Consider the following 27,674-nt stretch of genomic DNA (forward strand, 5'->3'; position numbering starts at 1 on the left):
CTTAAGATGAGATTCTACTGGCTGGCTGAGAGACTAGATCGATTCAGAGAATTTGGGGATGGACTAAACCATTTTTGGTGCCTGAGGAAGAAAATCCAAATGGTGTCTTCCTCCACTACTAATGAATAATGAATATGGGCCACATCCAGCGGAACGTCCTCCTCTTGAAATAAATGCAAGCTGCAGAAGAGCGCAGCTGTTTTCTTATGCAGTTGTTATGTCTATGTGGTTTGCACAGGAGATCTTCCTTGCGGATGGGCCCAAAGTCTCTGGCAGAGCTATGCTCTGATCTCCTTCCTCCAGCCATTGCCCCAGGAGTTAGGAGGGCTGATTTGTAAGCCTGATGGGGAGAACAAAGGGGGCAACGGGAAGGACAGCAGAGGGGCAGCAGGCATGAGCCGCATGAGGGTGTGTTGTTGTCGTTGCCTGCTAGGGCGAGGCTGGGAGAGACATCTGGCACTATCAGTACCTGAGCTGGCCTGACCATGGAGTGCCAAGTGAGCCTGGAGGAGTCCTTGGCTTCCTTGCCCAAGTCAATCAGAAGCAGGAGAGCGTCCCTGGGGCTGGACCCATCGTTGTGCACTGCAGGTGAGTGAGCTGCTGCCAGTTGGCTCAAGCGCCTCATCCAGAAAATATCACAGTGCCCCCTGTAAACCCGTGGCATGGTTGCGATTGCAGTTTGCGGCAAGCAGCTCTGATCAAACGACGTCATAGTTATTTATGACCTTGATGGTGCAGGATGAGAATGAATACATCTGGAGAAGTATTTTCACCCTCCTGTTATTTTGTGGCTTTAAGCTTTCGTTTTCCATATTGTTTTACTCTGCACTCTGTGATTTTAGTGAGCTTCAGCTATTGGGCGGTATAGAAATCAAGCAAGCCAGCGGAAGCATGGCTCTCCATCCCTCATAGGTCCTACGCCTGCGTGATGCTGCCTAATCTCTTACCCATCATTAGAAGACGAGGCATCCCAGGCACCCTCCTTTTTCAGAAGCAATCACAGTCTGCGAATGTCCTTCTTGTGGCTACAAATGATGGCGTGGTGCTCATACAACACTAGCCATTGTTGGGTCTGAAAGGAAAGACGAAATGTGCATGTGAGAGGTGAGGAGGAGCAGCACAAACTCACAGGGGACTTCCACTCACCTGTCCATGGAGATCTGGTAATGCTGACCTTTGCGCCAGCCCCTGGAGTCTGTTGGGCATATGAAGATAGGGAGCTACCTTGTATCGAAGCAGGCAGTTGGCCTGTCCAGCATAGTCCTGCCTGCTCTCCAAGGCCTAGGCAAGATCAGGATTGTCTGCTCCAAGTGGCGGCAGCGTATTAGCAAGAAGTCTTCTCCAACACTGCTGCTGAGACTCCTTTTTTTAGCTGGGGATGGCAGGGATAGAATCCGGGAGCTTCTGCACTCAAAACATGCATCCCATTGAGCTGTAGTCCCTCCCAGGGGGCCACCCTGCTGAAAGACCCTGTGCCTTCTCTCAGCTGCTGAAAGACCCAGCATCCCAGAGCTAGTTCAGACATGGCGGCAGCAGCATCCAGTGGGGCTCAGGAGCAATCCTTGAGCTTATGCACCCTCTCCAGCCGCACCTGCTTGTGTAGAGAGACCATTGTTCCTACTAAACATCGAGTCTGTTGCTGACAGGCTCTGCCACACACATCCAACTGTGTGCGAAGTGGGCTTCTGTGCCTGGGTAACATAGTGCCTCCATTGCCCAGCACTGCAAATATTGTGCATGGTATCTGTCCAGTCCCAGGCAAGGAGGGCCCTCTCAAGTGGGTCTCTAGCCCAAGGAAATAGACTTATTCTTCACACAGTGGATGGTTAACTTCTGGAATTCACTCTTACAAGAAGTAGTGATGACCACAGCTTCAGATCCCTTTAAAAAGGGATTAGATAGATTCATAGAGGGTGGTGGATCTCTCCACAACTCTTAGGCATAACAATCCAATGGAACCTCCATGTGCAAAGGCAATGTACCTCTGAGTACCAAACAACCAACTGCCAAAGGCCATGCCCTACTTGGAGGCTTTCCAGAGGCATCTAGATGACAGTTACTGAAAACACAGTCCTGGGCTAGCTACACCTTGGTACAATCCAGCAGGGCTCAGTCCTGGGCCCAGTGCTCTTCAACAATTTTATTAATGATTTGGAGGAGGAGGCGCAGGGAATGCTGATCACATTTGCAGATGACACAAAATTGGGCGGGATAGCTAATACGTTGGAAGACAGAAACAAAATTCAAGGTGATCTTGATAGACTGGAGCGCTGGGCAGAAAACAACAGAATGACATTTAATAGGGATAAATGCCAAGTTCTGCATCTAGGAAAAAGAAACCAAATGCTCAGTTACAAGATGGGGGATACGTGGCTCAACAACACTATAAGCGAGAAGGACCTTAGAATTGTTGTCGATCGCAAGCTGAATATGAGCCAACAATGTGATGTGGCTGCAAAAAAGGCAAATGCTCTTTTGGGCTGCATTAATAGAAGCATCGCTTCCAAATCCCGGGAAGTACTAGTTCCCCTCTACTCAGCACTGGTTACGCCTCATCTGGAGTACTGTGTCCAGTTCTGGGCACCACACTTTAAGAAGGATGCAGACAAACTGGAGAGGGTTCAGAGGAGGGCAACAAAGATGATCAGGGGACTGGAAACAAAGCCCTATGAAGAGAGACTGAAAGAACTGGGCATGTGTAGCCTTGAGAGGAGAAGACTGAGGGGAGATATAATAGCACTCTTCAAGTACTTGAAAGGTTATCACAGAGAGGAAGGCCAGGATCTCTTCTTGATCATCCCAGAGTGCAGGACACGGAATAATGGGCTCAAGTTACAGGAAGCCAGATTCTGGCTGAACATCAGGAAAAACATCCTGACTGTTAGAGCAATACGACAATGGAACCAATGACCTAGGGAGGTGGTGGGCTCTCCCACACTGGAAGGCGTTCAAGAGGAGGCTGGACAGCCATCTGTCAGGGATGCTCTGACTTGGATTCCTGCATTGAGCAGGGGGTTGGACTTGATGGCCTTGTAGGCCTCTTCCGGCCCTACTATTCTATGATTCTATGATTCTTACCTCTTTTACTGTGCATTGAATGCATTGGCCTCTCCTTAATCTGCATTTGTGCCTTTTCCTACAGTGCTGGGATCGGTCGCACTGGGACCATCATTGTCATTGATATGATCGTGGATATGATCTCCACAAAAGGTGAGGTCACTTCTGTTCTGTGTCCCTGGACTGGTTCCATCTTTTGGCTCCTCCTTCCCACCAGGCAGGCTTTAGAGAACTCTCACTCATACAGAATTTATACGTAATTGAAGTCACACAGGCATGCACGCACACACGCACACACACACTGTCACACACTCACTCACTTCTTCTAACTGAATAGTCGAAAAAGAGACCAAGGGAGTGTTTCCACCAGCGATTTACTCCAAGCTGGCTGTGTGTTGAGGTCGTTAGGGATAGATGATGTCGTAACCATTCAGCAGCCACCCCGGAGTGTATCAGGGGAAAACCGGAGTTCCTGAGACTGCTTAAAGTTCAATTCTTTTCCTTAAGTTGGGTTTTCCCCGGTATAGTTGTTGTATGCCCCAGCCTCTGCATTTAGCTCAGTTATGCTAGCCCTGCCCAGGGGTGTGCCTTTCACCATAAACCCAGTCAAGGGGTATTTCCTCCCATTGTGCTGAATGGGCTTGCCCTCTGAATGACCACAGAAATTACTTCAATTGACATGGTACATTTTAAAGCCCAATTCCTTAAGTGCGATTAAGCACCATCTCGAGGCTCCGATTCATTGCCTTAGGAAGCAACTACTTCACAGCTTCCTTATGGAGATACTGTGCATTAAAACGGGGTCTGGTTTCCATCTCTTTCCCACAACAAACCCATTAGTGTCTCCTCAGAAGTAACTCCCATTGTGGTCAATAAGGTCCTGTGGGTTAAAATGGGGGCTGGTTTCCATTTTTGTGTTCTGCCCCCCCTTTCCCAGCACAAGCATGTGTGTCTACTCGGAAGTAACTCCCATTGTGCTCAATGAGGCTTGCTCCTGAAATGCAGGTGCATCTGGACTTTCAGGGGAAAGGAGAAAGGGGGGGAGGGGGGAAGCCTCTCTTATTGGTTGAGCAGCCCCTGCCAGTCAGATGGCGTTCACTCCAACCCCCACCCCTACCAGGAATTATGTTCTGTGAAGCGATTTTTACTGGTGTGGAGAATGTGCTCACGGAGCTCCACTCACAGCAAAGCTGATTCCTTTAAAAAAATCTGGTGCTCCTCCATCAGCATCTCCTTCCGTTGTCATGGAAACATGTCCCAAGCTTCCTTTTCCCAGTTTTTGATGTATAAAAATGTGCTCTGCTGACTGCTCTTCCCATTGTGGAGGAGGGAAGAAGAACAATACAGTCCAGCAAGCCCCCTGGTCGCTTACTCCGGGCAGGCATGGCAGCCTGGTTCAGCTGTGGATTGTGCACACTGATTGGCTGGATGCACCCTCTTTGAGGCCCACTTCATGACTCAATTTTTGATCCCCCTGATTGGCGGGGGACGGGGGGACGGGACTGGTATGCTTAGATATGGCATCCAGGCAGGATGGCCCTCTCTGATGAACTGCCTGCCTGGGTGCCAGATGCCTTTAGAGAGAAGATCAGAGCACGTGCAGAACTTTGCTCCTTTTGCGCATGTGCAGCTCCACTACAGAATAAAACAGGGAGTCCTGCATTAGAGCAGTCAGTGGACTTGGGAGCGCAGCAGTAAGCAGAAAGCAAGTGGGGAAAAACATACCAGTTGGAGGTCAGGCAGGGAGCTGGGACTCTGATGCAGGGACAGAGGTGGGGTTCCGCCCCCTTGCACTAGCTGACTACCCGCCTGTGCTTTGTTGGAAGTGAGCCCCACTGTACTCAGGAGGACATGTCTGTGTGAACATGCCTCCAGCTGCTTGTCTCCATCCCCTTTGTCTTCCTCGTTCTGTCCCAGGGCTGGACTGTGACATAGATATCCCAAAGGCCATTCAGATGGTTCGGTCCCAGCGCTCGGGAATGGTGCAAACTGAAGCTCAGTACAAATTCATCTACATGGCCATCTGCCAGTTTATAGAGATCACCAAGAAGAAGCTGGATGTTATGCAGGTATGGGCCAGGGCCAGGCAGGCAGCTGCCATTCAGTTACTGTGTACGATTAGCATATTCTGCAAGGGGGAAGTAAGAGGAACCTGGCAAGAGGGTTATGTGGCTCCACAGCATGGAGACAGTAGCCGCTCATGCGCCTCTTCTGGCGCCGCTGCTGGAGATACACATCCAGGTTCCAGTGCTCACTGGCCTTGCAAAGTGCACCGTGTGTGTGTATATAGGCAGGAGAGCCTTCTTGGTGGCTGCTCCCAGGCTGTGGAACCTTCAGCCAAGGGAGGCCAGGTTTGCTCCCTCTTTGTTGGCCTTTGGCCAGCAGACAAAGGCTTTTTATTCAAGCAGGCTTCTAGAGTGTAAGTGGGTCTGTTGGATTGGATACTGTTTCTATTCTGGTATTGCTGTGTTTTAATGCATTGTTTTATTATCATTTTAATCAAATTAAGCTGCCTTAAGTGCCATTTTTCTTGGTGGAAAGGCTGGGTACAAATCAAATCAATCAATTTGATTGAGAGCCAGTGTGGTGTAGTGGCTAGAGTGTTGGACTGGGAGCCGGGAGATCCGGGTTCCAGTCCCCACTCGGCCATGAAGCTCACTGGGGGACTTTGGGCCAGTCACAGACTCTCAGCCCAACCCACCTCACAGGGTTGTTGTTGTGAGGATAAAATGGAGGAGGAGGAAGATTATGTACATCACCTTGGGTTCCTTAAGGAGGAAAAAAAGGCGGGATATAAATTAAATGAGTGAATGAATGAAATGAATTTATTCATAGCAGTACAGCCCCATAGTTTCCCACTTCATAAATCACCTCTTTTTTTCTGCTTGTAGTCTCAGAAAGGAAGACCAAATGAGTCTGAATATGGGAATATAATATACCCACCTGCACAGAAGACCTCGCACTCAAAGGCTTCACGAAAATCTTCCAAGTAAGAACATAACTGCTGCAGCATATAGCAGCATCTCTCCTAGTCATAGCTATCTCATGGTGAAGACAAATGTAACATTTTGAGAGTGGTAATTTGATGGTGACGCTGCTCTGTTCTTTCCTGGGGTAAATTCCAAAACACACAAAATTCAGGTCTATGGTTTTTTTCAGCATTCTTCACTTTGAATTTGATTGGGGTGGATGGGAGACAGCTGTAGTGGATGCCCTACCCTGGACCCCTGCAAATTTCCATCAGTTTTCAAAATGTTTCTGAAATCTTTTTACTTCTAAGATGGAAGATAAACCTGTATATGAACAGAGCTCTGGAAACCAAGTTCTGTGAGGAACAGTTGAAAGAGCAGGGTATGTTTAGCCTGGATAAGGTTAAGGGGAGACGTGATAACAATCCACAAATATCTGAAGGGTTGTCTTGCAACAGATCGATCAGATTTGTTCTCTGTTGCTGCAGAACACAGGACTAGAACTCCCAATGGGTAGAAATGGTAGGGAAGGTTTCAGCTAAACATTAGGAGCAACTTCCTAATGGTATGAGGTGTTGGACAGTAGAACTAATGCCTTGGGGGGGGGGGTGGCCTCTCCCTTGATGGTGGTATTTAAGCAAAGGCTGGACATTCATCGGTTGGCAGAATGCTGTTGTTGCATTGCAGATCCTGCATTGCACTTAAGGTTAGGCTAGGTGACCTCCAAAATCCTTGCCAATTCTTGTGGTTCTATGATGTGTGTGCTACTTTAAAAAAAAGTTCAATAGCCCCCATGATGTATGAAGGTTGGGGCAAGATTAAGGGCCAATACCTTTCCATTGCATGGGAAATGACTTGCTGATCCAGCCGTTAACTTGCTGGTATGTATGTGTACACCACAAATGCAGGAACCTGTTGCAATGGCTCCTGCCTTGGAGTCTCTCAGGTGGTTCAGATGTGGTTTGACAATATGTGAATAACTCTGGCTGGACCACTACTTCTTCTTCTTCCCTCTCCCCTCCATGCATGGTGAGTACCTTCCTCATTTCCTGGCTTGAGGCAAATGACAGTTTGGACAAAACAGCAAACTGGCAAACTATGGTTTTCACTTACCCTAAAAATCAGGACTGGAAACCAGAGTTTGATCCTCCATCTGCTGGTGGAGACAAAATAGCAAACTATGCTTTGCCTCAACCAGGAAAGGAGGGAATACCCATGTTAGAGGGGAAGAGGGAGTGTACTAGCATGAGGCTGGTTCACAGAGTACCAAGCCATGGTTTGGTATACATCTGAGCCAGCCCTGTCTCCCCGTTACACGTTCTATCTTCCCTCTGTATTCCAGGTTCAGCTTGGCCTAGCTCATCCCCTCTTTGCTCCTTTTTCTCTGTACAGGCAGAAGGAGGAACCAACCCTCTATGAGAATTTAGAAAATGCCAAAGGGAAGAATGAAGAGAAAGGGCAAACACCATGGCCTTCAGGGAAGGAGAAGAAACAAAAGGGCTCCCTGAAGAAAAAGTAATGCCATGCGGCTTCCAGTGAGGCTGCCTCAGTGTTTCCATTCACAGCAGGCATTGTCTTCTTCTCTGCTAAGGACTTCCCCCAGAGGTTTACTGAACTACGGAGGGCCAGCCCAATACATTTTGGTGCCTCAGGTGGAAGATCCAGATGGCACGTTCTCCTCCGACTAATGAATGTGGCTCTCTCCCTCTTATGACTCACTCATATTACGTTTAGCTGTCTGTGGGCTTTGTTTTGTTTGGCATGGGCTTTGTTTTGTTTGGCAGTGGGGGGGATCTCGGACCCCATTCCCAGCTCATGAGCAGATTGTGGTATTCAACAGGAGCTGTGAGAGGACCATCCTCCTCCCATACCCGCTCGATTCCTACATGTACCAGTAAATCCATTAGATCTGACTGCTTTCCAGGCTCGACCTTTAAAAGGCAGTTTTTGAGAGCTTGAAACACATCTCATTGTTCTCTCAGGATACTGCAGCTCCTGCCTCCAGATTCTTCTGTTCATCATGACCCCTCAGCCATTCCAGGTACCTGGTCCTTCTAGGTCAAGAAGTTAGATACACTGTCTTTGATTAAATGTTGCTTCTATAGCTTCACTCTCTTCCTGGTCCAATTTCTTTCCACTATTTGTTTGAATCTTCAGGCCTATCAACAACTTCTATAACTTCCGTGCCAACCTCTGTTTAGGAACCAAACCTTCCCCACTGCTCTCTGGAAATAATTGGCGATTTTCTAATCTGATGGAGTCATTTCTTTACTTTGGAACTAAACCAGTTTGTTTTGGTTTTTTTGTAGACTTAATTTTGTTTCACTATTAATTGGATTTTCAAACTCAGATTTAAGGGAGGGGCACAAGACCCGTGTGGAGCAAGACTGCTGGGCCCCTAGGAGTGATTCATAGCTGCTTAGGAGCTTTACTGTGAAGCAAAATGCTGTGAGCAGCACATTCCAGAGGCTGTGACCATTTCCTGCTTCCTCTGTCCAAGAGCTCCAATTCTGAGTTTTGAAAGAAAAAAAAAAATTGCTTCAAGATGCAAAAATGCATGCTTGTGTGCTGCTAGTGAGCAGCACACAAGCGTGCATATACACACTCTACACCAGAGCTGGGCAAAAAGTAGATCTACTGGTAGATCTCTGGATGATTTACAGTAGGTTGGCAAGTGTTTCTGACTCCCCTTTGGTTAACAATAGCAAAAACTTAAAAGCTTCCTTACCTTAAATGTAGTTGCTGAAAAAGAACAGTTGGGGGAAACCAGGAGTGGGTATTAGTGTGAAAGGACTTATGAGCTTGGTTCTGGTACTGACCACCAATTCCTGGGCTGAGCATATGCTTAGAGGCACCCTGTTCCTTAATTTTTAGTGTATATTCACACTCCTGTGCCACTATTTTACACCTAGCTCTGGTAGGTAGATCGCAGGATTCTAGTAAAAAAAAACAAAAAAGCAAAGTAGATCCTGCAAGCCTGAAGCCTGCCCATCCCTCCTCTACACTGCCGAAGTCAGCACCAGAGAGTATTACGTTGTTACCAAAAGTGCTCCTTTCAGATATGTGTACAAACTTGTACACATACTGCAAGACACACATTCACTAAAAAGGCACCTTTTGACTTTGATCAAAAAAGGAACAGCTGCACCAGTTGAATTCCCAACGCGTTTCAACGTGGGTCTTGCGTAAGGGAATTACTCTCTTAGAGGCTTTTCTGGAGGATTCCCTCTCCCTTACTTCTTCAAAAGAAGACTGAGATGTACTCTACCTTTCAAGGTAGATTACAAACACATATTTAAAATGCATACATTTGTTTTGAGGGAAGTAACTTGATACTGGAACTGAAATTCAAATACAAGAATAAACCCTTGAGCCTTCAGTGAGAGTTGATTTTGTGGGGAAATTACTGATTTCTTGCAAACATGGTCTCTGGAGGCTAAGCTTGGCTGCTGACATGCACTGACTGCACAGGAGGAAGGGCTTGTTAGGGAGCGAGACAAGGAGGGCATAGGGAGACTGGGAGTCCCTAACACCCTTTGGATGGAAAAGAAAGTGCTGCGGGTAAGCATAGAGGGCAAAGGAGGAGGAAGGGGGCGAGCAGGGAATTTGTGTTGAGGTGCAATGGAGCTAGTTACCCAGGTTTAGTTACCATAACTAAAAGGGAGGTTAGTAGGGGGAGTAGGGATCTATCCAAAATTGCATATACACTTAGTCAGTTTGAAAGCACTTTCTGTGCTTGCCTCCTGTTTACTCAAGCCTGTCCAATCATTGTTCCTGTATTTGTGGAATTTCTTAAGCCCTATTCAGGCATTCCAAAAGGGGTTAAATCCAACTGGGGAGGAGGAGGAGGAGCGCTCCAGCCCCACCCCTCTCTCTCAGTCTGAAGAAGAGAACTGCCTATATCTCCATGTGCGCCAGAAAGCCAATTTCCCAGCATTTGTGCTCACGGGGGGAGCCTCTGAGGATAGAGGAGGCTGTCCTCTTCAGACTGTTGCCGCCCATGAGTTGAGGGTAACAAATATGAGGAAGGAGGGGGGCAGGGCTGGAGTGCGCCTTCTCAAGTGTTGATTTTAACCCCTTTTTGAATGCCTGAATAGGGCTAGTCGGCCCCCTCTTCTAGAAGAGAGGGCCGACTGCAAGAACCAAATCTTGCATGAGCAAGGAGAAGCAAAAGGGGGTCTCAGCTGCAATTCTTTCTACTAGCAAACTAGGGCAGGGTGCACTTAAAGCTGAGGCACTAAGTCAGTTTAAGGAGATGGAGTCAGTTAACATACGCACAATAGGAAAGAGAGGGTGAAATTTTGGAAGGTGTGTGTGTAGAAAAACAAATGGGGAGCGTTTAGATACCTTTCCCTGGGCTGAACCCTGTTCTTGTAAACCGATGAATTAGGATGCATTGAAACTCCTGGTCTGAGTGGCAACAGGGAAAATACGTCATTTTAAAATGAGGCTTGAGATGGACCGAAACATCCTGCATGTGGGACTCCACCCACACAGCCCTGAACTAATGTCATTTCAGGTGCTGTTTGCCCCACAAAGGCGTTTTCTAAAAATGTATATGCTGCTTTACCAGCTATGCATGCCACGGAAGGAGCAAATCTGAATTCATGGCAATCCAGTTTTAAACAGAATCACCTCAGAAAGCATCTCTGTGTAGATGGGGCACAGTTATGGGGCACAGATGCTCATGGCTGCCCCAGAACATCACATACAAAACTAAAAGATGCAATATTAAAATGTGAAAAGTCCCCATCTCTTAGGAAGTTCCGGAAGAGTTTTCTTCTTATGACTTTAAACTGAGAGCAAAAATATTTTGTGATATCTTGATTAAAATTGGATGGAGGCACCAGGACCAGAAAAATTGCCTTGGAGGCCAGATTCAGGCTGCTGGTTGGCTATCCTAGACAGAATACAGACTGAAATATGGTATTCTTTTTCATGCCACCCAACCCTATGGAATGTCTGAGGAGCTCAATACAGGAAATAACTAGAAAGCCTTCTGGATAGTTACTTTTACGGGGCTCTATTCTGTGTACCCAAGCTCTGCGTGAGAAGGTCTTTGGGAGAGAACCTTCTGCCATGAGTGGCTGGGAGTTGTTTTCCTGCCCTATATTCTGGCCACAATAGCATGCCAGTAGTAGAAAGGCTTTTGAGACAGCTCTTAATGACTTGGTGAACTTCCCTGTTGATTCAGCATTTGCCCGGGACCCTCCATGCTACAGGTGGAGGACAGTAGTCCCCTCTGCCATGCACTTTTGGATAGGTCTTACTGTTTTCCTACGAAGCACTGCCCTCTTGTGCCACACCATCATCTTACATTCTTTTGAATAACTGGGCTATCTAGTCGTTGGCTCAGGGAGGGCCAACATTTATTTCATTTGAAAGACTTTTATCCCACTCTTCAGGTTATAATTTCTCAGAGTGGCCAAGAAACTTAAATCAAAAACATTAAGTACTGCAAAAAAGCACAAGACAGTAGTTGTTGTTCAGTCATTCAGTCGTGTCCAACACTTCGTGACCCCATGGATCATAGCACGCCAGGCCTTCCTGTCCTGCGCTCTCTCCCGGAGTGTGCTCAAGTTCATATTCATTGCATCGGTGATGCTATCTAGCCATCTCATCCTCTGCTGTCCCCTTCTCCTTTTGCCTTCAATCTTTCCCAGCATCAGGGTCTTTTCCAGTGACTTTTCTCTTCGCATTAGGTGGCCAAAATATTGGAGCTTCAGCTTCAGTATCTGTCCTTCCAATGAGCAGGCAGGGTTGATTTCCTTTAGGATGGACTGATTTGACCTCCTTGCAGTCCAGGGGACTCGTAAGAGTCTTCTCCAGCACCACAGTTCGAAAGCATCAATTCTTCAGCACTCAGCCTTCCTTATAGTCCAGCTCTCACAGCCATACATTACTACTGGGAAAACCATAGCTTTGATTAGACGGACCTTTGTCGGCAAGGTGATGTCTCTGCTTCTTACTATGCTGTCTAGGTTTGCCATAGCTTTCCTCCCAAGGAGCATGTGTCTTTTAATTTCATGGCTACAGTCACCGTCTGCGGTGATCTTGGAGCCCAAGAAAGTAAAATCTGTCACTGCTTCCATTTCTTCCCCTTCTATATGCCAGGAAGTGATGGGGCCAGATGACATGATCTTCGTTTTTTTAATGTTGAGTTTCAAACCAGCTTTTGCACTCTCCTCTTTCACCCTCAACAAGAGGCTGTTTAGATCCTCTTCGCTTTCTGCCATTAGGGTGGTATCGTCTGCATATCGGAGGTTGTTGATAATTCTCCCAGCAATCTTAATTCCGACCTGTGATTCATCCAACCCGGCGTTTCTCATGATGTACTCCGCATATAAGTTAAATAAGCAGGGCGACAATATGCAGCCTTGTCGTACTCCTTTCCCAATTTTGAACCACTTGGTTGTTCCATGTCTGGTTCTTACTGTTGCTTCTTGACCCTCGTACAGGTTTCTCAGGAGACAGGTAAGGTGGTCTGGTACTCCCATCTCTTGAAGAATTTGCCAGAGTTTGTTGTGATCCACACAATCAAAGGCTTTAGCATAGTCAATGAAGCAGAAATAGTCATTTTTCTGGAATTCTCTTGCTTTATCCATGATCCAGCGAATGTTGGCAATTTGATCTCTAGTTCCTCTGCCTCTTCGAAACCCAGCATGTACTTCCGGTAGTTCTCGGTTCGCATACTGCTGAAGCCTAGCTTGTAGGATTTTGAGCATCACCTTGCTGGCATGTGAAATGAGCGCAATTGTGTGGTAGTTTGAACACTCTTTGGCGTTGCTCTTCTTTGGAATTGGAATGTAAACTGACCTTTTCCAGTCTTGCGGCCACTGTTGAGTGTTCCAAATTTGTTGGCATATTGAATGCAGCACTTTAACAGCATCATCTTTTAGGATTTTAAATAGCTCAGCTGGAATACTGTCATCTCGGCTAGCTTTGTTGTTACTAATGCTTCCTAAGGCCCACTTGACTTCACTCTCTAGGATGTCCGGCTCAAGTTCAGTGACCGCACTATCATGGCTATCAGGGACATTCAGATCTTTCCTGTATAGTTCTTCTGTGTATTCTTGCCACCTCTTCTTAATCTCATCTGCTTCTGTTAGGTCCCTGCCTTCTTTGTCCTTTATCATGCCCATCTTTGCACAAAATGTTCCCTTGAGATCTCCAATTTTCTTGAAGAGATCTCTAGTCTTTCCCATTCTGTTGTTTTCCTCAATTTCTTTGCATTGTTCATTTAAGAAGGCCTTCTTGTCTCTCCTTGCTATTCTCTGGAACTCTGCATTCAGTTGGGTATATCTTCCCCTTTCTCCCTTGCTTTTCGCTTCCCTTCTTTCGTTAGCTACTTTTAAAGCCTCATCAGACAGCCACTTGGCTTTCTTGCATTTCTCTTTGGGATGGTTTGAGTTGCTGCCCCCTGAACAATGTTACAGACCTCCGTCCATAGTTCCTCAGGCACTCTGTCTATCAGGTCTAATCCCTTAAATCTATTCCTCACCTCCTCTGTATATTCATAAGGGATATGATTTAGGTCATACCTGAATGGTTTAGTGGTTTTCCCTACGTTCTTCAATTTCAGCTGAAATTTTGCAAGAAGCAGCTCATGATCTGAGCCACAGTCAGCTCCAGGTCTTGTTTTTACTGACTGTATAGAGCTTCTCCATCTTTGGCTGCAAAGGACATCATCAATCTGATTTCAATATTGACCATCTGGTGATGTCCATGTGTAGAGTCGTCTCTTGTGCTGTTGGAAAAGAGTGTTTGCTATGATCAGCGTGTTCTCTTGGCAAAACTCTATTAGCCTTTGTCCTGCTTCATTTTGTAAACCAAGGCCATGCTTGCTGTTATCCCAGTGATTTCTTGACTTCCTAGTTTAGCATTCCAATCCCCTATGATAAAGAGGACATCTTTTTTTGGTGTTAGTTCTAGAAGGTGTTGTAGGTCTTCATAGAACCGATCAACCTCAGCTTCTTCGGCATCAGTGGTTGGGGATAGACTTGAATTACTGTGATGTTGAATGGTTTGCCTTGGATTCGTACTGAGATCATTCTATCGTTTATAAGATTGTACCCCAATACTGCTTTTCCCACCTTTTGTTGACTATGAGTGCTACTCCATTTCTTCTAAGGGATTCTTGCCCACAGTAGTAGATATGATGGTCACCTGAATTAAATTTGCCCATGCCTGTCCATTTTAGTTCGCTGATTCCCAAGATGTCAATGTTCAATCTTGCCATCTCCTGTTTGACCACCTCCAGCTTACCTTGATTCATTGATCTTACATTCCAGGTTCCTACACAATATTGTTCTTTACAGCATCGGATTTTCTTTTCACCACCAGACACATCCACAGCTGAGTGTCCTTTCGGCTTTGGCCCAGCCGCTTCACTCTTTCTGGAGCTACTTGGAAATACCCTCTGCTCTTCCCCAGTAGTATATTGGACACCTTCCGACCTGAGGGGCTCATCTTCCGGCGCCATCTCTTTTAGCCTTGTGATACGTTCCATGGGGTTTTCTTGGCAAGAATACTGGAGTGGGTTGCCATTTCCTTCTCCAGTAGTAGCAGTAGTAGCAGGGAAAAAATACAAGCCAGATTAAAACATTGTGCAAAAACTCAAATGTCTAACACAGCTGGGCAAATGAAGAGGCCTTTGCCTGGCACCAGAAAGACATCAGACTTGATGGCAAGAGTGCCTCCACCCCCCTCTGCCCGGGAAGAGCCTTCCTAGGTAAGGCGCCATTGAAAAGACCTTCTTGTGGACCTGCCCCTGACATACTTTTGAAGACAGAAGACGACGTCAGAGAAGTATCTGAATACTTGGACGGATCCAAATGATTCCCTTTGGGAAGTGGTCCTTAAGGTATCCTGGTTCAAGTCATTAAGGGCTTTAAAGGTTGAAACCTGCACTTTGAACTGAGCCCGGACATGGAGCGGCGAAATGCAAAACTTTCGACATTCTCCTATCACCTCCAAACCTGTGCCAAAGTTTTGTGCCACCACCCAAATCGTGAAACTGACGTACCCTTAGGTGTGACAACTAAAAAAAGTCAAAGGTATGCCAGTATTTCCACAACTTCAACCTCACTAACACAATAAAATGTAAATACTGAGCACAAAATTTATTTGAACTATGGGTACAATCCCCAATTATTTAAAAAGCACAACACAAAAATCAAAATCTGTGCAATACAATCTAACGCATGACAAATTCTCATAAAGCCCAGCACAGGTTGCATAGGAATGAAGGTCAATATATAGTCCATAACATGAAAATGATGGAATAGGGGTTCATATCACTCCTTGCCGGATGCTCATGAAATCGGTAAACAGGAAAACATACTCAATGATCTCAAAACAAAGGCAAATGCTTTTCAGCCTGTGTGGCCTTCCTCAGTGGCTTGAATCAAAACAAAAATTAATTATTTAAGAAAACTAATCCATTAATATATAGTATTACAAATTAATATATTTCTCACTAATACATACAAATCTATCTCACCAGATTGGATCCAGATGCTGCTTATATTGATGCCCATATTCTTAATATGCCGATCAGATAACCAATTTTTTGGTGTAGCAATACAACAGTGCTCTGCAAGAAACAGTACATAGAGCAAAAGTGCCCTAGTTCAAAAAAATTTAAATTCAATGTTTTTTAAAAATGAAAAATATTCATATCCAAATTTCTAGCCACTTACCACTGCATGTTCAAAATTCAGTTTATCAAGGTCTGTCACCCTGTGTTCTAGCAAGTGGAGTTTATAATATATCAAGCCTTACTGTATTGCACACCTGATAAAGATCTTAATCAGGATCCAAACTGCTATTGTTGAAAGTGCTCTGTATTCTGAAGGGACTTACATTTAATTTTTAATCTTAACAGTGTAACTTAGGAATATAACCATGGCAAGAAATGTATTTTACTGAACAAACAACCATTTAATGACCTCATTGAGTCCTTGGGGTACTATCGTATTAAGTTTTATAAATCCATCTAGCCTCCTGTTTTCTAAGTTGTATAACTTTTGTTTCCCTTTTCAATGCTCCAGAATTTTAATCAGTTTGCATCATGTTGTTGTTCAATGAAGTGTTTTACCATTGGTGCATGCACCTTTCTAGTTCTGATCCAGCTTTTATGTTCCCCTATCCTGATTTTGATTTTCCTAGTTGTCATGCCAATATACAATAAGTATGGACACTGAACAGCATAATTAACTCCAAAATGACATTCCCTTAAGGCGAGACCTGGTGAAGGCTGAAATTTCCAGATTCTTGTATCACCTCCAACCCTTTGCCAAAGTTTTGTGCTAGTTCATGCTCTTTTGCCCCACAAATCCCAAGTTTTGTGTTGCCATTATTTACTGAAGACTTGCGGAGTACCGAGGGGCTTTCTCCCTTGCGAATAAGGGGAAGAGGTTCCCCTTTGAAGATGTTTGCTTGCCTGCCAGGCCGCTGTTAAAAGCACAGCCAGCCAGGAAAAGCTAGCAACCCTACTAGGTCCGCATCAAATTTTCCACCTTCCCTTTCCATCCAGCATTACAGAGTATTTTAATGACACTGATAACAGCACTGAGAAGTACTGTTGAGATGCTCTTGGGATCCACAAGTCAACCTCGTGCATGAAATATATTCCCAATCCTATTTGTAGCCTAATTCTTTGCATGTTCATGCATATATGCTCTCTTACATGTAAGTAGCTGCCTGGAGATAAGCAGCTAGTGTACATTGCACATGGACTGTACACAGATAGAACGTTATGTGTGAATATGTGTACCTGTGTTCAGATCGACTATGTCTCTCTCTCTCTCTCTCTCTCTCTCACACACACACACACACACATACGTAAGCGTAAAGCGGCACAACATTAAGCATTATACTAGTCATCCTTCTTTCTCTTCTGTTTTATCCTAAGGAATTTTTGTCTCCAGGCATTCCAAACTGCCACTCCTGGTATCCATTTAACAGCACAGCTACTGATGACAGCAGAGGCCAAAACATTTAGCTCAAAACATACTTTTTAAAAATACTCTGTTGTTAGTCTATCTAGCTTTTATACAGATGTGCGCGCACAAATTTAATGTATTAACTAAACACCTGTTCTATGTACAATGTACAGAAATTGTGACCTTGTTCATACAAACTTGTGATCACCCCTTTTGTCTTTCTAATTGGGCAACCCAAGTCAAAGTAACATACTAAACACTCCAGAGCCAACACTGTCATCTCCTCTCAGCTAATGGTATCACCCAAGTCCATTTTAATCACCAATAGTCTTTAAAATGTCACTCCTTACTGTTAACTTTTGCCTTTGTCTTTCAAATTGGACCATTTAAGAACACGTTCCAGTACTGAAACTGTTGTCTGCCTCCTTTGTGAACCCAATTCACTATTGCTCTGGGACACTATAGCATACCGCAAGCAAAACTCCTGTTACAACACCCTTAGGGATTGCCCACATAGGAGGCAATTTTGCTACGAAATATTCCTCCCCTCCCTTTGTTCACCTTCTGGATCACAATTTGGGCAACATATATCTACATCATTGAATTGACATTGCTCTCTCAGTAAAATTTGTAAGGATTCTTGGAAGGCAAGACCATATTCGCTACATATACCTCCTGGGTAAATATGCATTTTGGGGAGAGAGGGTTACGTAGAAGTTAGCCTTCTCCTCATACCATGACCTGGAATAGGGAGATCCTTTATTATAATCATAAAGTATCCCTGAAATTTCAGCAAAATGCTGGTTTCCTTCATAATGTGCAGCTGCTACTGAAGTGACACAGTATTCCGTCATGTGTTCTTCAAGGTCAAAGAATGACCTTTGATGGGCAAAAGTATAGTGGGCTATCATCCAATTTTTTTGTAGGAACACATATAAACATTGTATCTGAATAAATGTGCATGTATACAAATCCACTTTGAACAGGTGAGGTGGCGGCTTCCAGTTTTACAGTTTATATCGGTAACTACCTCTCACAAAAACAAAACTTTTTCCATTATCTTTGGATACTGGTCAGTTTTAAGTGTTGCCTTCAAATTACTGTTAGGGCCACATGGTCATTGTGCCCGTGTTTGATGCATCAGTACACAATTGTGGGTGATGGCACAAAACTGGCACGAAACATTGGCATATGTTTGGAGGAGGATCCTTGTTTGCAGGCTGTGTAGTTAACAGAGCCTCTTGGGAGGACCTGCTCATCCACGCTCTAGATGATTCCTATTGTACTGCTTTTACATCAGCTAAGTTAAGCGGGAAGGGAAGGTGAAGCTGAAGAGTCAGTCTGGAATGTATAAAAATACAAATTTTGTGGTCTGCTGCAATCTTGCCAGGCCTAACCTGTTCTTTGTTCACGGGTCTTTCCAGAAAGAGGAGGAGGGGGGAGGTTTGGTTCATCAGTCCCCCACCCGTGTGAAAGGAAGAAATTGCAGTGAATCAAAACCGCACAGGGAAGTGATCTGATTATGACAAGGGAGTCAAAAGGAACCTCGCCCACCTTCAGACCACCATCTTCCTGCTTCAATGAGAACACCAGTTCCCAAGTGTGATCTGCAATGTGTCATGGCATATGACGTATTGGGCTGCCCCATGTTGTCAAGAAGTTCTGAGCATCCCCTATGAAGGCAACCTCAGTGTCTTAATGTCACACATCCTAGAAGCCCTCAACACTGAGACCACTTCTGTGTTATCAGGCAAGGAGACTGCTGGGCAGTGGGGTGGTTGGTGCACCAACTGAATCCATCTCAACAAGGGGTGCAGCAATGGTCAGATGATGGGAGCTGCAGTCCAGCATCTGGAGGGCCACAGGTCCCCCCCACCCCTCAGCAAAAAGCCTAGTGAAGGTAATGGAATTTGCATAGACCACTTACAGTGATATCGGAAGGGTTTTGGACCTGATTTTATTTTTATAAAGATGTGAATCACAAGGCAATAGAACTTACATAAACGGAGATCACTTGCAGAAGCCCCTTGACCCATCTATTCCTGAGACTGGGTGCTCAATGGGGGGCAGGGGAGGGGGCAGAAAGAGTAAGACACCCAATGAAGTGAGAGGCAGGCTATTATATGCATAATGTCTCACCCAGACCCAGCAGGAAGAGGCGAGCAACAATTTGATCTACATACAATTGAAGACAGCGCAATGCAACCTCTCCGCTTGCCCAATCCTTCAGGCTGAGAGGGATGGGATCAGTGCCCAAGGGAGCACAGAGTCCACCACCACTTCATCACGAAGCTGGATTCTACAGCTGGTTCCCATTGCTGACAGTTCCTGAAAACAGGAACCAGATTAGCCAGAAAGGGCTTATTAGCAGTGGGCTGGGAGGATGACACAAGTGAAGATGACGACTGAAAGGAAGGCCTAGGAGAATGCATATGGGCAGATGAGATGTGCAGGGCGCTACCAAGGCTGCCCCTAAGTCCCACGCTGCCAGTCACTTGGATGGTTCTGGGAGGCAGTCTCTGCTTCATTTCTTCACCTGTTTCAACAGGAGGCTGTCACTGGGAGAGAAATAAAGAGGGATCAAAGGATTACGAGAAACATGCACACAACACGGGCATGGAGATCTTTGACAGGGATAGGGACCCACCTGTACAGGGTTGGTTTCAACTAACATTTCCTATCTGTACAATTACTTTCTTCCTGAGGCAATCAAGAAATTAATGCATGCACAAAAAGCCGCATCCAAATGCATTATCTGGCAGTCCAATCCTATGAATGTCTACTCAGAAATGGGACTTACTTCCAGGTAAATGTGTATAGGGTTACAACCAATTTTTCTGGAAAGCCTTCTCTGGGCAGCCCACTCCGGCACTGCACTTTCTGTATGCATGCTTTGGTAAGACCACTTCAAAAGCAACTGTGCCAGCAGTGGAGTTGGCCCTGAGAGTGCACAGCTTTGAACCCCACCTGCAAGCAAGCCTATCGCTGCTTTGGATGTGATAGTAACACTGCTCCCTCCTTTGGGACAGGTGAATAAGCATGTGCCCCGGAGTCAAAGCAGACAACATGCAAGACTGAAAAGCGGTTGGAGGAGGTTGCCAGTTTCAGCAGAGGGGGGGGGGAGGGGGGGAGGGGGATGTCCATTGTTTTGTCTGCTCTCCATAAGGAGAAAAGCAGCTTGGGGGAGGGCAAATATGTGGAATTCCTGAATCTGTCCTCCCACAAATGGGATAGAGGAACTGGGAAAGGAAGCCTTTTTTATTGGAAAAACAGCCTGCAAGGAAAGGACTATGCACCTGTCCCAACCTTCAGATTCATAGCCCCTGTGACTAAACTTCACTTAAAAGAAATAAAACTCACTGTTGGGAGACTTCTCACTAGAATTCATGCCTAGTTTGGTTCATAACTACGCCTATGTAGTCTCTGGCCCACAGATTCTCCCACAAAGCTGCAAAGTTGGGCACAAAATTACTAGAAATTTTATTTCTATGCAGCATCTTTTCCCAGTGATTACAAACCCATCAACTACCTTTTCATGTGTGCTGCCCAGGATAAGTTCTAACAGAAGCCCAACCCAATCCACTTCTCCACTTCTTCCTCCCTACAACCAATAGCCCCATCATAGTACGTCTCCCAGTAACATTATTCCTCTTTTCCGATTACAGCACGCTGTGGTTTTAAATGGTACACATGCCACAACAGGGGCCATCTCAGAAGAAGCATTCCCCCTTCACTCTCACAGAGGAGGAGGGAATGCCCATTCTAAGATGGCACCTGTTGCAACATCTGCCACCTGCTGGCTTTATAAGTAGTTGTATTAAAAACAACTTTTGTTTAGATGTGTTGCCTAATTAACCAGGACTGTCTTTTTAGTCAGCTAAAGGTATTTTTACTCAAGTAAAGGTGGCAGCCCTACTATTCCAGCCCCCACGTCATAAGAAATAAAAATAAAGTAGTTAGGATACCGAGTCTTACCTTCCTCTGGTTCCGGAGAAGCAAATAGATGGTGGTGGAAGGAAAAGGGACAGAGATAAAAAAGGACTGGTTAGAAATATCTGGTGAGCCTGTTATACATACATATGCACGTGTGTGTGCGTGTGCATGTGAGAGAGATAAAGAAACAGACAGACAGCTTGGGGAACTAACACCACATGAGCACTTATTTATATAACACCCAGAAAGCAAGGTAAATAGGGCTGTGTGCGTGTATTTCTCTCTCTCTCATTTATATATACTCTGCTCTTCCTCCAAAAAAACTCAAAGCAGCTTAGATAAAGGCTTCCCAAGTGGTCCCCATCCAGGTACTGCACATGCCCACCAGATGAACTGGTGCCTTCAGAACACTCCCTAAATCATATACGGGAATGTAGCTCATAAGTTCCATCACAGAAGAAACACGAAACCTTGGAGGGAGCTATTCAGATCTCTGCAAATCATCTCACCTTGTAAAACCTTCATCCTGTAGATTCAGTACTAAGTTGTCTGCTGTAAGATACACACGGTTCTGAGATGCAGCGATCTGTGAGTCACAAGAGGAAGGGAGTTAGCAAAGATCCAGAGGTTCAATGGACTAAGCAGAAGCCCACCAGAGCACAAGGTTTCACCAACATGGTGGTGGTAAACCAATTAATGATCCTTTGTTGAGAGTTAAAATATACCACTTGAACTGTGTTTTTTTTTTTTTAACCAAGGTAGCTGCCAAAGCCTATAGTGGGGTGGAAAAGAAAACAGCTATGGGTACTGCTTTATTAGGTCCCAGAAGCCAGAAAATAATGAATAGCAACAGTGATTTGAAACTGTAAAAGTTGAATTCCAAACTCCAGCTTAATTCTGAATGCAGGGTGCTTTAATCCTGCTCTATCACAGATTCCTTCCAATCCAGGTCCATCAGTCTTTGAACTCAGGCATTTCATTTTGCTTCTCGTCTGATTTTTCCTGTGAGCCTTTCCCTGGCCTGTGGCACACTGTGAACTGTAAGTGGCCATGGCTAGGTGTGGCACATTGAACATGATGTGAGTCTGCTCTTAAAACAAGGGTCAGAGACTTCCAGGCCCCTGTTAAGTTGCAGAGATCAACATAAATAAGCAAGGACTGGAAGTGCACAGAGGCATCAGGAGAAGCATATCATATTCGCCTTCGGTTCATCACTTGGCCTGGTCTCGTGAAGGAGGAGCATTTGAGGGAGGTTCAGGTGCATGAGAGCAACGGCATCATCCCAAAACTCACTGTCTTGGAGATGTTCTGGGCAGCACGGATCTTGCGCAGCTTGATATAACCTGGGTTCTTGCTGAGAGCTTCACCAATGTGAAGAATTGGTTAAGGCAGCATTTCTCAAAGCTTTGGAACTTTGGCCCCACTTTCTAACTGATGGGCAGGCAACTTTGGGCAGTCCAGGGGCCAAATCCAGCCCTCCCCACCCCCCCACACACCAAAGTTGCCGAAAAGGTAAGTAAAGAAAGTAAATAGTAAGGCAGTAAGTAAAAGAAAGTTGCAGCTTGCCACTACAGAGGCTCAGAATGGACAAATTTAGCTTGAAAACAAGCTAAATTTCTCTGTTCTAAGCCTTTATAGTGGTTTCTGACCCAAACCCACAACTTTTCTTTGCCTTTTTTTCTAGTTAAAAACAAACAGGTACAGCAGGGGCTGGGGGTTGCCCACCCTGTTCTAACCTTTTGCCACCTTCCAGAACCCATGCATTTGGGATTGACCTCCACTGCCTTGCAAATGCATCCATCCTGTTGCTGCACACAACGCATCTGTAACCCAGGGAGAAGTTTAATTAGGTAGGAGTGCTCCCTTTCCCCATACCCCTATTCCAAATCTCTCATCCACTGAGCACACCTTACTTGTTTCGGGGTGGGAGGGTGGAGAGGGGTTTCCAGAAAGAGAAAAAATATTCTTGGAAGGGAGTATTCTCCAGCCGCTGCTTGTCTTTTGGCAGCTGTGGAACCTCCCAGAATCTCAGCACTTGTAATCTTCCTAACAGTACCTTGCATGCGCTGCTCTCCCTAGAACATCCCCTCCTTTGAGTTTAAATCATCGATGCCTCCTAGCAACCAGGAACAGATGCTGTTCACTTCACAGGTGCAAGGTGATGCCACTTAGGCCAATCCAAGCTCAAAGGCCTGGAGTTTGGCAATTCTAGGAGAGACCATTTCCTTGGAAAACTGTAGCAGCCTGTCTCTACACAGCAAAGCAAGGATATCATCTTGGCAGCTGTGGCTTCTCCCTCTGCTTGAACAATCTTCTGCCTTTGTTCCTGCTTAGCCTTCTCCACCAGGAATTGAGCTCGTTGTGCCTCTTGCTGGGCTAGAGAAGAAAAGAATGCACACCAGTGTCTGTGGGAATCAAAAGCAACTTCCTCGGGATCATCTATCCAAAATTCTCTGCATTTCCATGGGCAATCCTATGCATATTTGTTCAAGAGTAGCCCTAGTACGTTCAACAGGGTTTACTCCCAGGCATTTGTGCATGGTGTAGCCATCCTGGTACTCTACTTTATGCTGTTACAAATTTAGGGAAGGAACCAGGACTTTGGCCTGGTTCTTACTGAGGTGGGCTGTACTAATTCAGACAGCAGATGGAGGCTGATATAATTGAATGTTCCTCTATGAGTTTAAAAAATAAGCCCTACAGGAAGAACGGTTCTAGCCCACTCTTCTCCCTGACATGCTAGTTAGTAATGTGCAGGATTATTTTTTTTAAATGTGGAGGAGCAGTACTTATTACTATACCATCTTTCTGCAAAAACCAAGGCAGTGTACAACATGTCAGCCCCCAAGCAGTATAGCCAGACTCAAGCCATTCTGCTGAGAATTAGGCCTGTGTAATACACCAATGGGAACTTCAACACACTGCCAAATAGTTCTTGCTGTTGTGACCGAACACAACTCATTAGCCCACCAGATTTTTCAACACAGCAAATCAATCTGTGAATCCACATTCTCTCAAGACTTCTTACTTGCACTCCTGCAGTGTTAGTATTACCCTAGACCAAAAATCACCACTGCTTGGCTCTTTATTTAAAATAGACAATGAAAGACAAGCCCACCTTCCACTGAAGTTGAGTATCAACTCACCCACTTGCTTGGCCTCAACTGCTGCTGTGTACTCCCGACTGAAGCTCAGCTCTGTGATGGCAACATCATCCAGAATAAGGCTAAAATCCTTTGCTCGCTCTGTCAGCTCCCGGCGGATAAGCAGAGATACCTGAAGTAATGACCCCACAGTTCTTCCTCAGCATCTATCTCTATGAGCAGTGGGAAGTAGCAATTTCCTTCAGCCCCAGAAGGGTCACAAAGTTTTAAGAGTCCAAAGGAGCATTGCAAATCATTCCATGCATCCTTTGGAAAATTCCTTAAAACATCCGTAACCACCAAGGTCCTGGAAGCATGCTGAATCCACATCAGAGCCCTATGGCATGACAACTGCCCCCCCCCCGGTTTTAGCCCACCCTCCCATGAAAAGTGGTATTGGGTCAGTAAAGCCTGCCTGCATGAGAAGGCAACAGACCTGAGCTCGTTGGGTAATGAGTTGTGAGGCGTTGAACTTTGCCACCACGCTTTTGAGCACTTCATTGACAATGGAAGGCAAGACCCGTTCTTCATAATCCAGGCCAAGGCGCTGGTATAAGCTGGGCAATTCCGCAGCATTGGGCCGTGACAGAACACGCAAGGAGATGTTCACCATCTGCAGATCTAGAGTGAGAAATCAACCACAGTCCAGAGGTTCGCCATTCTTCTCTTTCTAGCTCTGATCCAGATTTTACCAAGTTGCACTCTTCTGTACACGCTGCCCTGAATCCCTCCCTTCACATCCTAGCTGCAGAACCATATGCCCTTCCATGAAGTGACAACAGAATGATGTTGGGGTCTATGTAGTGGGTAGAGTGTTGAACTCAGACAGAGGAGTCCTAGATTCAATCTCCGCTCTGCAGTGAAGCTCCTTGGATGACCTTGGGACAGTTACCCCTCTTTCAGCCTAACCTACATCACAGGATTATTGTAAAAATATGAGTTTCTTGAAGGCTGGGATACAAAACCAAAGAACACCGTGTTCCTCTATGCCCTCACCTTTGGAGCCTGTTGGTGAAGAGATTTTGCGGGGCCGAGCTCGAATATCATAAATTATTGGATATTGGAACCAGGGAATTCTGGGGAGATAATAAGAAAGACAGATTATACCAAATATGAGATTAAGAAAAAACATGTCTATCACAGGTAGGTGGGAAAAAAGAAATCTTCTCTTCTCACTTGGTGTGAGAAAAAATATGCCACAGTGCCTGCCTGAAAAATGCATCCTCTTGCATTATTTGATTCCCGTATGTGGGAACTAAAATAGCAAACAATCTTCAGCGTTTTTGGCCCAAGTTCTAGGACTTAAGGCAAAATCCTACTGAGATAGTTGGAAGCCTCTGAAGTCAGACACTGCTGAGTATCCAGTTCCTCCGTGCTCCGGCTACCCTGCATTTTTGGCTAGACAGCCATTTTTGGCTGTCTAGCCATGGTTTGAGGGAGAGAAGGGGGCCGCACAACACACAGGAAGGTGTGTAAAACGGCTTCCGCGGTCTCCTCCCCTCCCCACCCCTGGGACTGCCCCCTTTTCATCACCTCCACACTCCATTTCTGAGTGTGGAGACATAGCTGGTGCAGAGAGAACCACACTGGCTACGAAGGGGCAGGGAGTACCGTGTCTAGGAACTGCGTTTGGAGCCCTGACTCTGACCTCGGTTCCCCAAAACCGAAAAATCCTATGGCCCTCTAGACAATGTGTAGTATCCATAGGATTGCTCCCTTACTTTCTCCTGATTAGGTAGATACTTCTTGAAGCTTTTAGAATGTAATCTTTAGCAGAGACAGAAGTTGTATTAGTATTTGATAAAACGTTTCCTTCATAATGACTAACAAGAGGTCTTTGAGGATTCTGTGAAAAGGAAAAAGATCTTGGCACTTGAATTAAATTCAGGCTTGTTTTTTTAATGGGAAATCTCTGTGGAGGTGGGGAACTGTTGGAAAATATTGGTGTGGGGATGACACCATCTTGAGAATCCCTAGTAGATTACAAAGATTCTTCCTATACTGCACAGTCCCTAACTAGGTACCTGAAATGCAGTCCCTCAGAAAGAATGGTGTCCTGCTGAACTCCGCCAATGCGGTTGAAGAATATTGCTCTCTGGCCACCCTCCACTGTTGGAGTAGAGAGACAAAAGCAGTCAGTGGCTACCAAGTGTTGTACAGAAGATGGTGATAAGAGTATGCAAAAGTAATAGAAATGATTTACCGGTGAAGACAGACTCACGGATGCCATAGGCTGCAGCACCAGCACCCAACAGCAACTTTAAGGCAGTGCCCATCCCACGTGGGCCAGCGGGCAAGCGCCCAGCAAAGTCCTTCAGGCTTTGAGCCATGGTCACCTTCATATGGAAAAAGGACCACAAAATGAGAAATTAAAATTTTGTACTCCATGAAGATGTACGCATTTCCCTACCCAAGCTCTTACACCCTGCCTATCACTGTTAACTACTCATGATTTCATTCTCCTGCTACCAAGTCAGGAAAAAAGTGTGTGCTTAGCATTTGTCTGTTAGGAGAAATTTGAAGAAAATTCTCTCTTTGATGCACTCTCCTGAGTCAAGAATCCTGCAGCTTTAAGCACTACACCAAGGAGAGCACCGAGTTGAATATGACAAATTCCCTACTTTCCATTTGTTTTTTTAAATTGAATATTATCTTGAGGCAATCATTCCTTAGATCTGGGACATTTTAAAGATGGGAACAACGAATAGGAGCCAGTAGTCCTCTACGTGGAATAACACTCTGCACCTGCTCAGAACCACTGCATGCCCGGCTTTTAAGAAGTCATGCCCATCAGGGTAAGTCACGTGCTCAAGACCAGTAGACATACATTCAAATTGTGTTACAGGCTTTTAAAAGCCATTCTTATCACAGAAAAGCACTCTCCGCACATGCCCAAAGCACTATGTCATTAGCTGCTTTCGTTTTCACCAGAGGAAGGCAGTCTGCACATGCTCAAGATCTAGGATGCTAGCATTTTTCATCTCAGAAATCAGCAACCGTAACCCTGCCAAGCAAGCAGCCAGGGCAATGCACTCAAACTCTGCCCTCAATCACTCGCATCAGGCTAGCCATCGAATATAATGCCGTGCACATTTACTTGAGCGTAGCACCACCAAACTCAATAGGGTTTATTCCTAAGCAAGCATACTCGGGACTCTCAAGAGCCTCTGCCCCTCTCAAGCGAACCCATAAGCGAGCCCCATGAGCCACCTTGTCTCCAGACAACGCGCACAACCGCGACCCCTCGCCCTGCCTGCCTACCACGCTGCTGCTCCAACGCGAGGACACCGGAAGTGACGGCCGTCGCGAGAGGCGGCCGCCTCGGCGCAATCTCTTCCCCTTGGCCGTGCGGTGCCCGGATGTGCAAGCTCCGCGTGGATATTACTTCCGGAGTGCGTTCTGCCCGAGCAGCGTTCCGTGGTTGCTACGGCCAGGCGCGCGCCTTCTTCCCGGAGCCCCCTTTTGGGCGGGTGAAACGGGCGCCTGGGTAGAGACGCGGCAGCGTTGTGCTTAACTCGCAATGTAAACTCTACCGTCCGTGAGCTTTGGCGCGGAGGCGCGGCTTTGGAGCCGGAAGCAAACTGACGTTGACCCTTGAGCGGAAAGCGACTTCCTGGTTTTAAAAA

General features: G+C 45.8%; 2 protein-coding genes across 8 annotated transcripts in view; one reads left to right on the forward strand and one right to left on the reverse strand.

The window, feature by feature from the left end:
* Positions 1 to 9,414, forward strand: part of PTPN6 (protein tyrosine phosphatase non-receptor type 6) — a 46,428-nt gene extending 37,014 nt beyond the window's left edge. For 3 of the 4 annotated variants that reach the window (XM_084835216.1, XM_084835217.1, XM_084835215.1), the window contains 5 exons: positions 434 to 588; positions 3,143 to 3,210; positions 4,975 to 5,126; positions 5,949 to 6,046; positions 7,419 to 9,413. In XM_084835216.1, coding sequence (XP_084691342.1) covers positions 434 to 588; positions 3,143 to 3,210; positions 4,975 to 5,126; positions 5,949 to 6,046; positions 7,419 to 7,545 — 600 coding nt within the window. In that variant the 3' untranslated portion in view covers positions 7,546 to 9,413. Of the gene's footprint in view, positions 1 to 433; positions 589 to 3,142; positions 3,211 to 4,974; positions 5,127 to 5,948; positions 6,047 to 7,418 lie in introns of all 4 variants that reach the window. The other variant, XM_084835214.1, reaches the window with a different exon arrangement.
* Positions 9,415 to 18,912: 9,498 nt separating this feature from the next.
* PHB2 (prohibitin 2) lies at positions 18,913 to 27,343 on the reverse strand. 4 transcript variants are annotated; one of them, XM_084835224.1, is made up of 10 exons: positions 27,310 to 27,343; positions 26,252 to 26,384; positions 26,073 to 26,157; positions 25,045 to 25,124; positions 24,485 to 24,669; positions 24,052 to 24,181; positions 23,178 to 23,281; positions 22,199 to 22,276; positions 21,415 to 21,491; positions 18,913 to 19,530 (listed from the first exon to the last, which is right to left on the reverse strand). In XM_084835224.1, exons 2-10 carry the CDS (start codon positions 26,376 to 26,378, stop codon positions 19,497 to 19,499), a joined length of 900 nt encoding a protein of 299 aa, XP_084691350.1. In that variant the 5' UTR covers positions 26,379 to 26,384; positions 27,310 to 27,343; the 3' UTR covers positions 18,913 to 19,496. The 4 variants fall into 4 exon arrangements, with proteins under 4 accessions (XP_084691350.1, XP_084691352.1, XP_084691351.1 ...); XM_084835226.1 differs by having other exon boundaries at positions 18,913 to 20,953; positions 22,199 to 22,274; positions 23,176 to 23,281; XM_084835225.1 differs by having other exon boundaries at positions 27,259 to 27,334.
* Between the last annotated feature and the right edge of the window lie 331 nt (positions 27,344 to 27,674).

The sequence above is a fragment of the Heloderma suspectum genome, chromosome 2 (genome assembly GCF_057233095.1).
Source record: "Heloderma suspectum isolate Gila_16-S chromosome 2, 16-S_ref, whole genome shotgun sequence".
Lineage (NCBI taxonomy): Eukaryota > Metazoa > Chordata > Lepidosauria > Squamata > Helodermatidae > Heloderma > Heloderma suspectum.

Coding starts and splice junctions, on each gene's coding strand:
- PHB2 (XM_084835224.1), bottom strand. CDS start 26,378: ATGGCTCAAAGCCTGAAGGACTTTGCTGGGCGCTTGCCCGCTGGCCCA. Junction 26,158..26,251: donor CCGTGAGTCTGTCTTCACCG/GTAAATCATTTC, acceptor CTACTCCAACAG/TGGAGGGTGGCCAGAGAGCA. Junction 24,670..25,044: donor TTCACCAACAGGCTCCAAAG/GTGAGGGCATAG, acceptor TTCTCACTCTAG/ATCTGCAGATGGTGAACATC.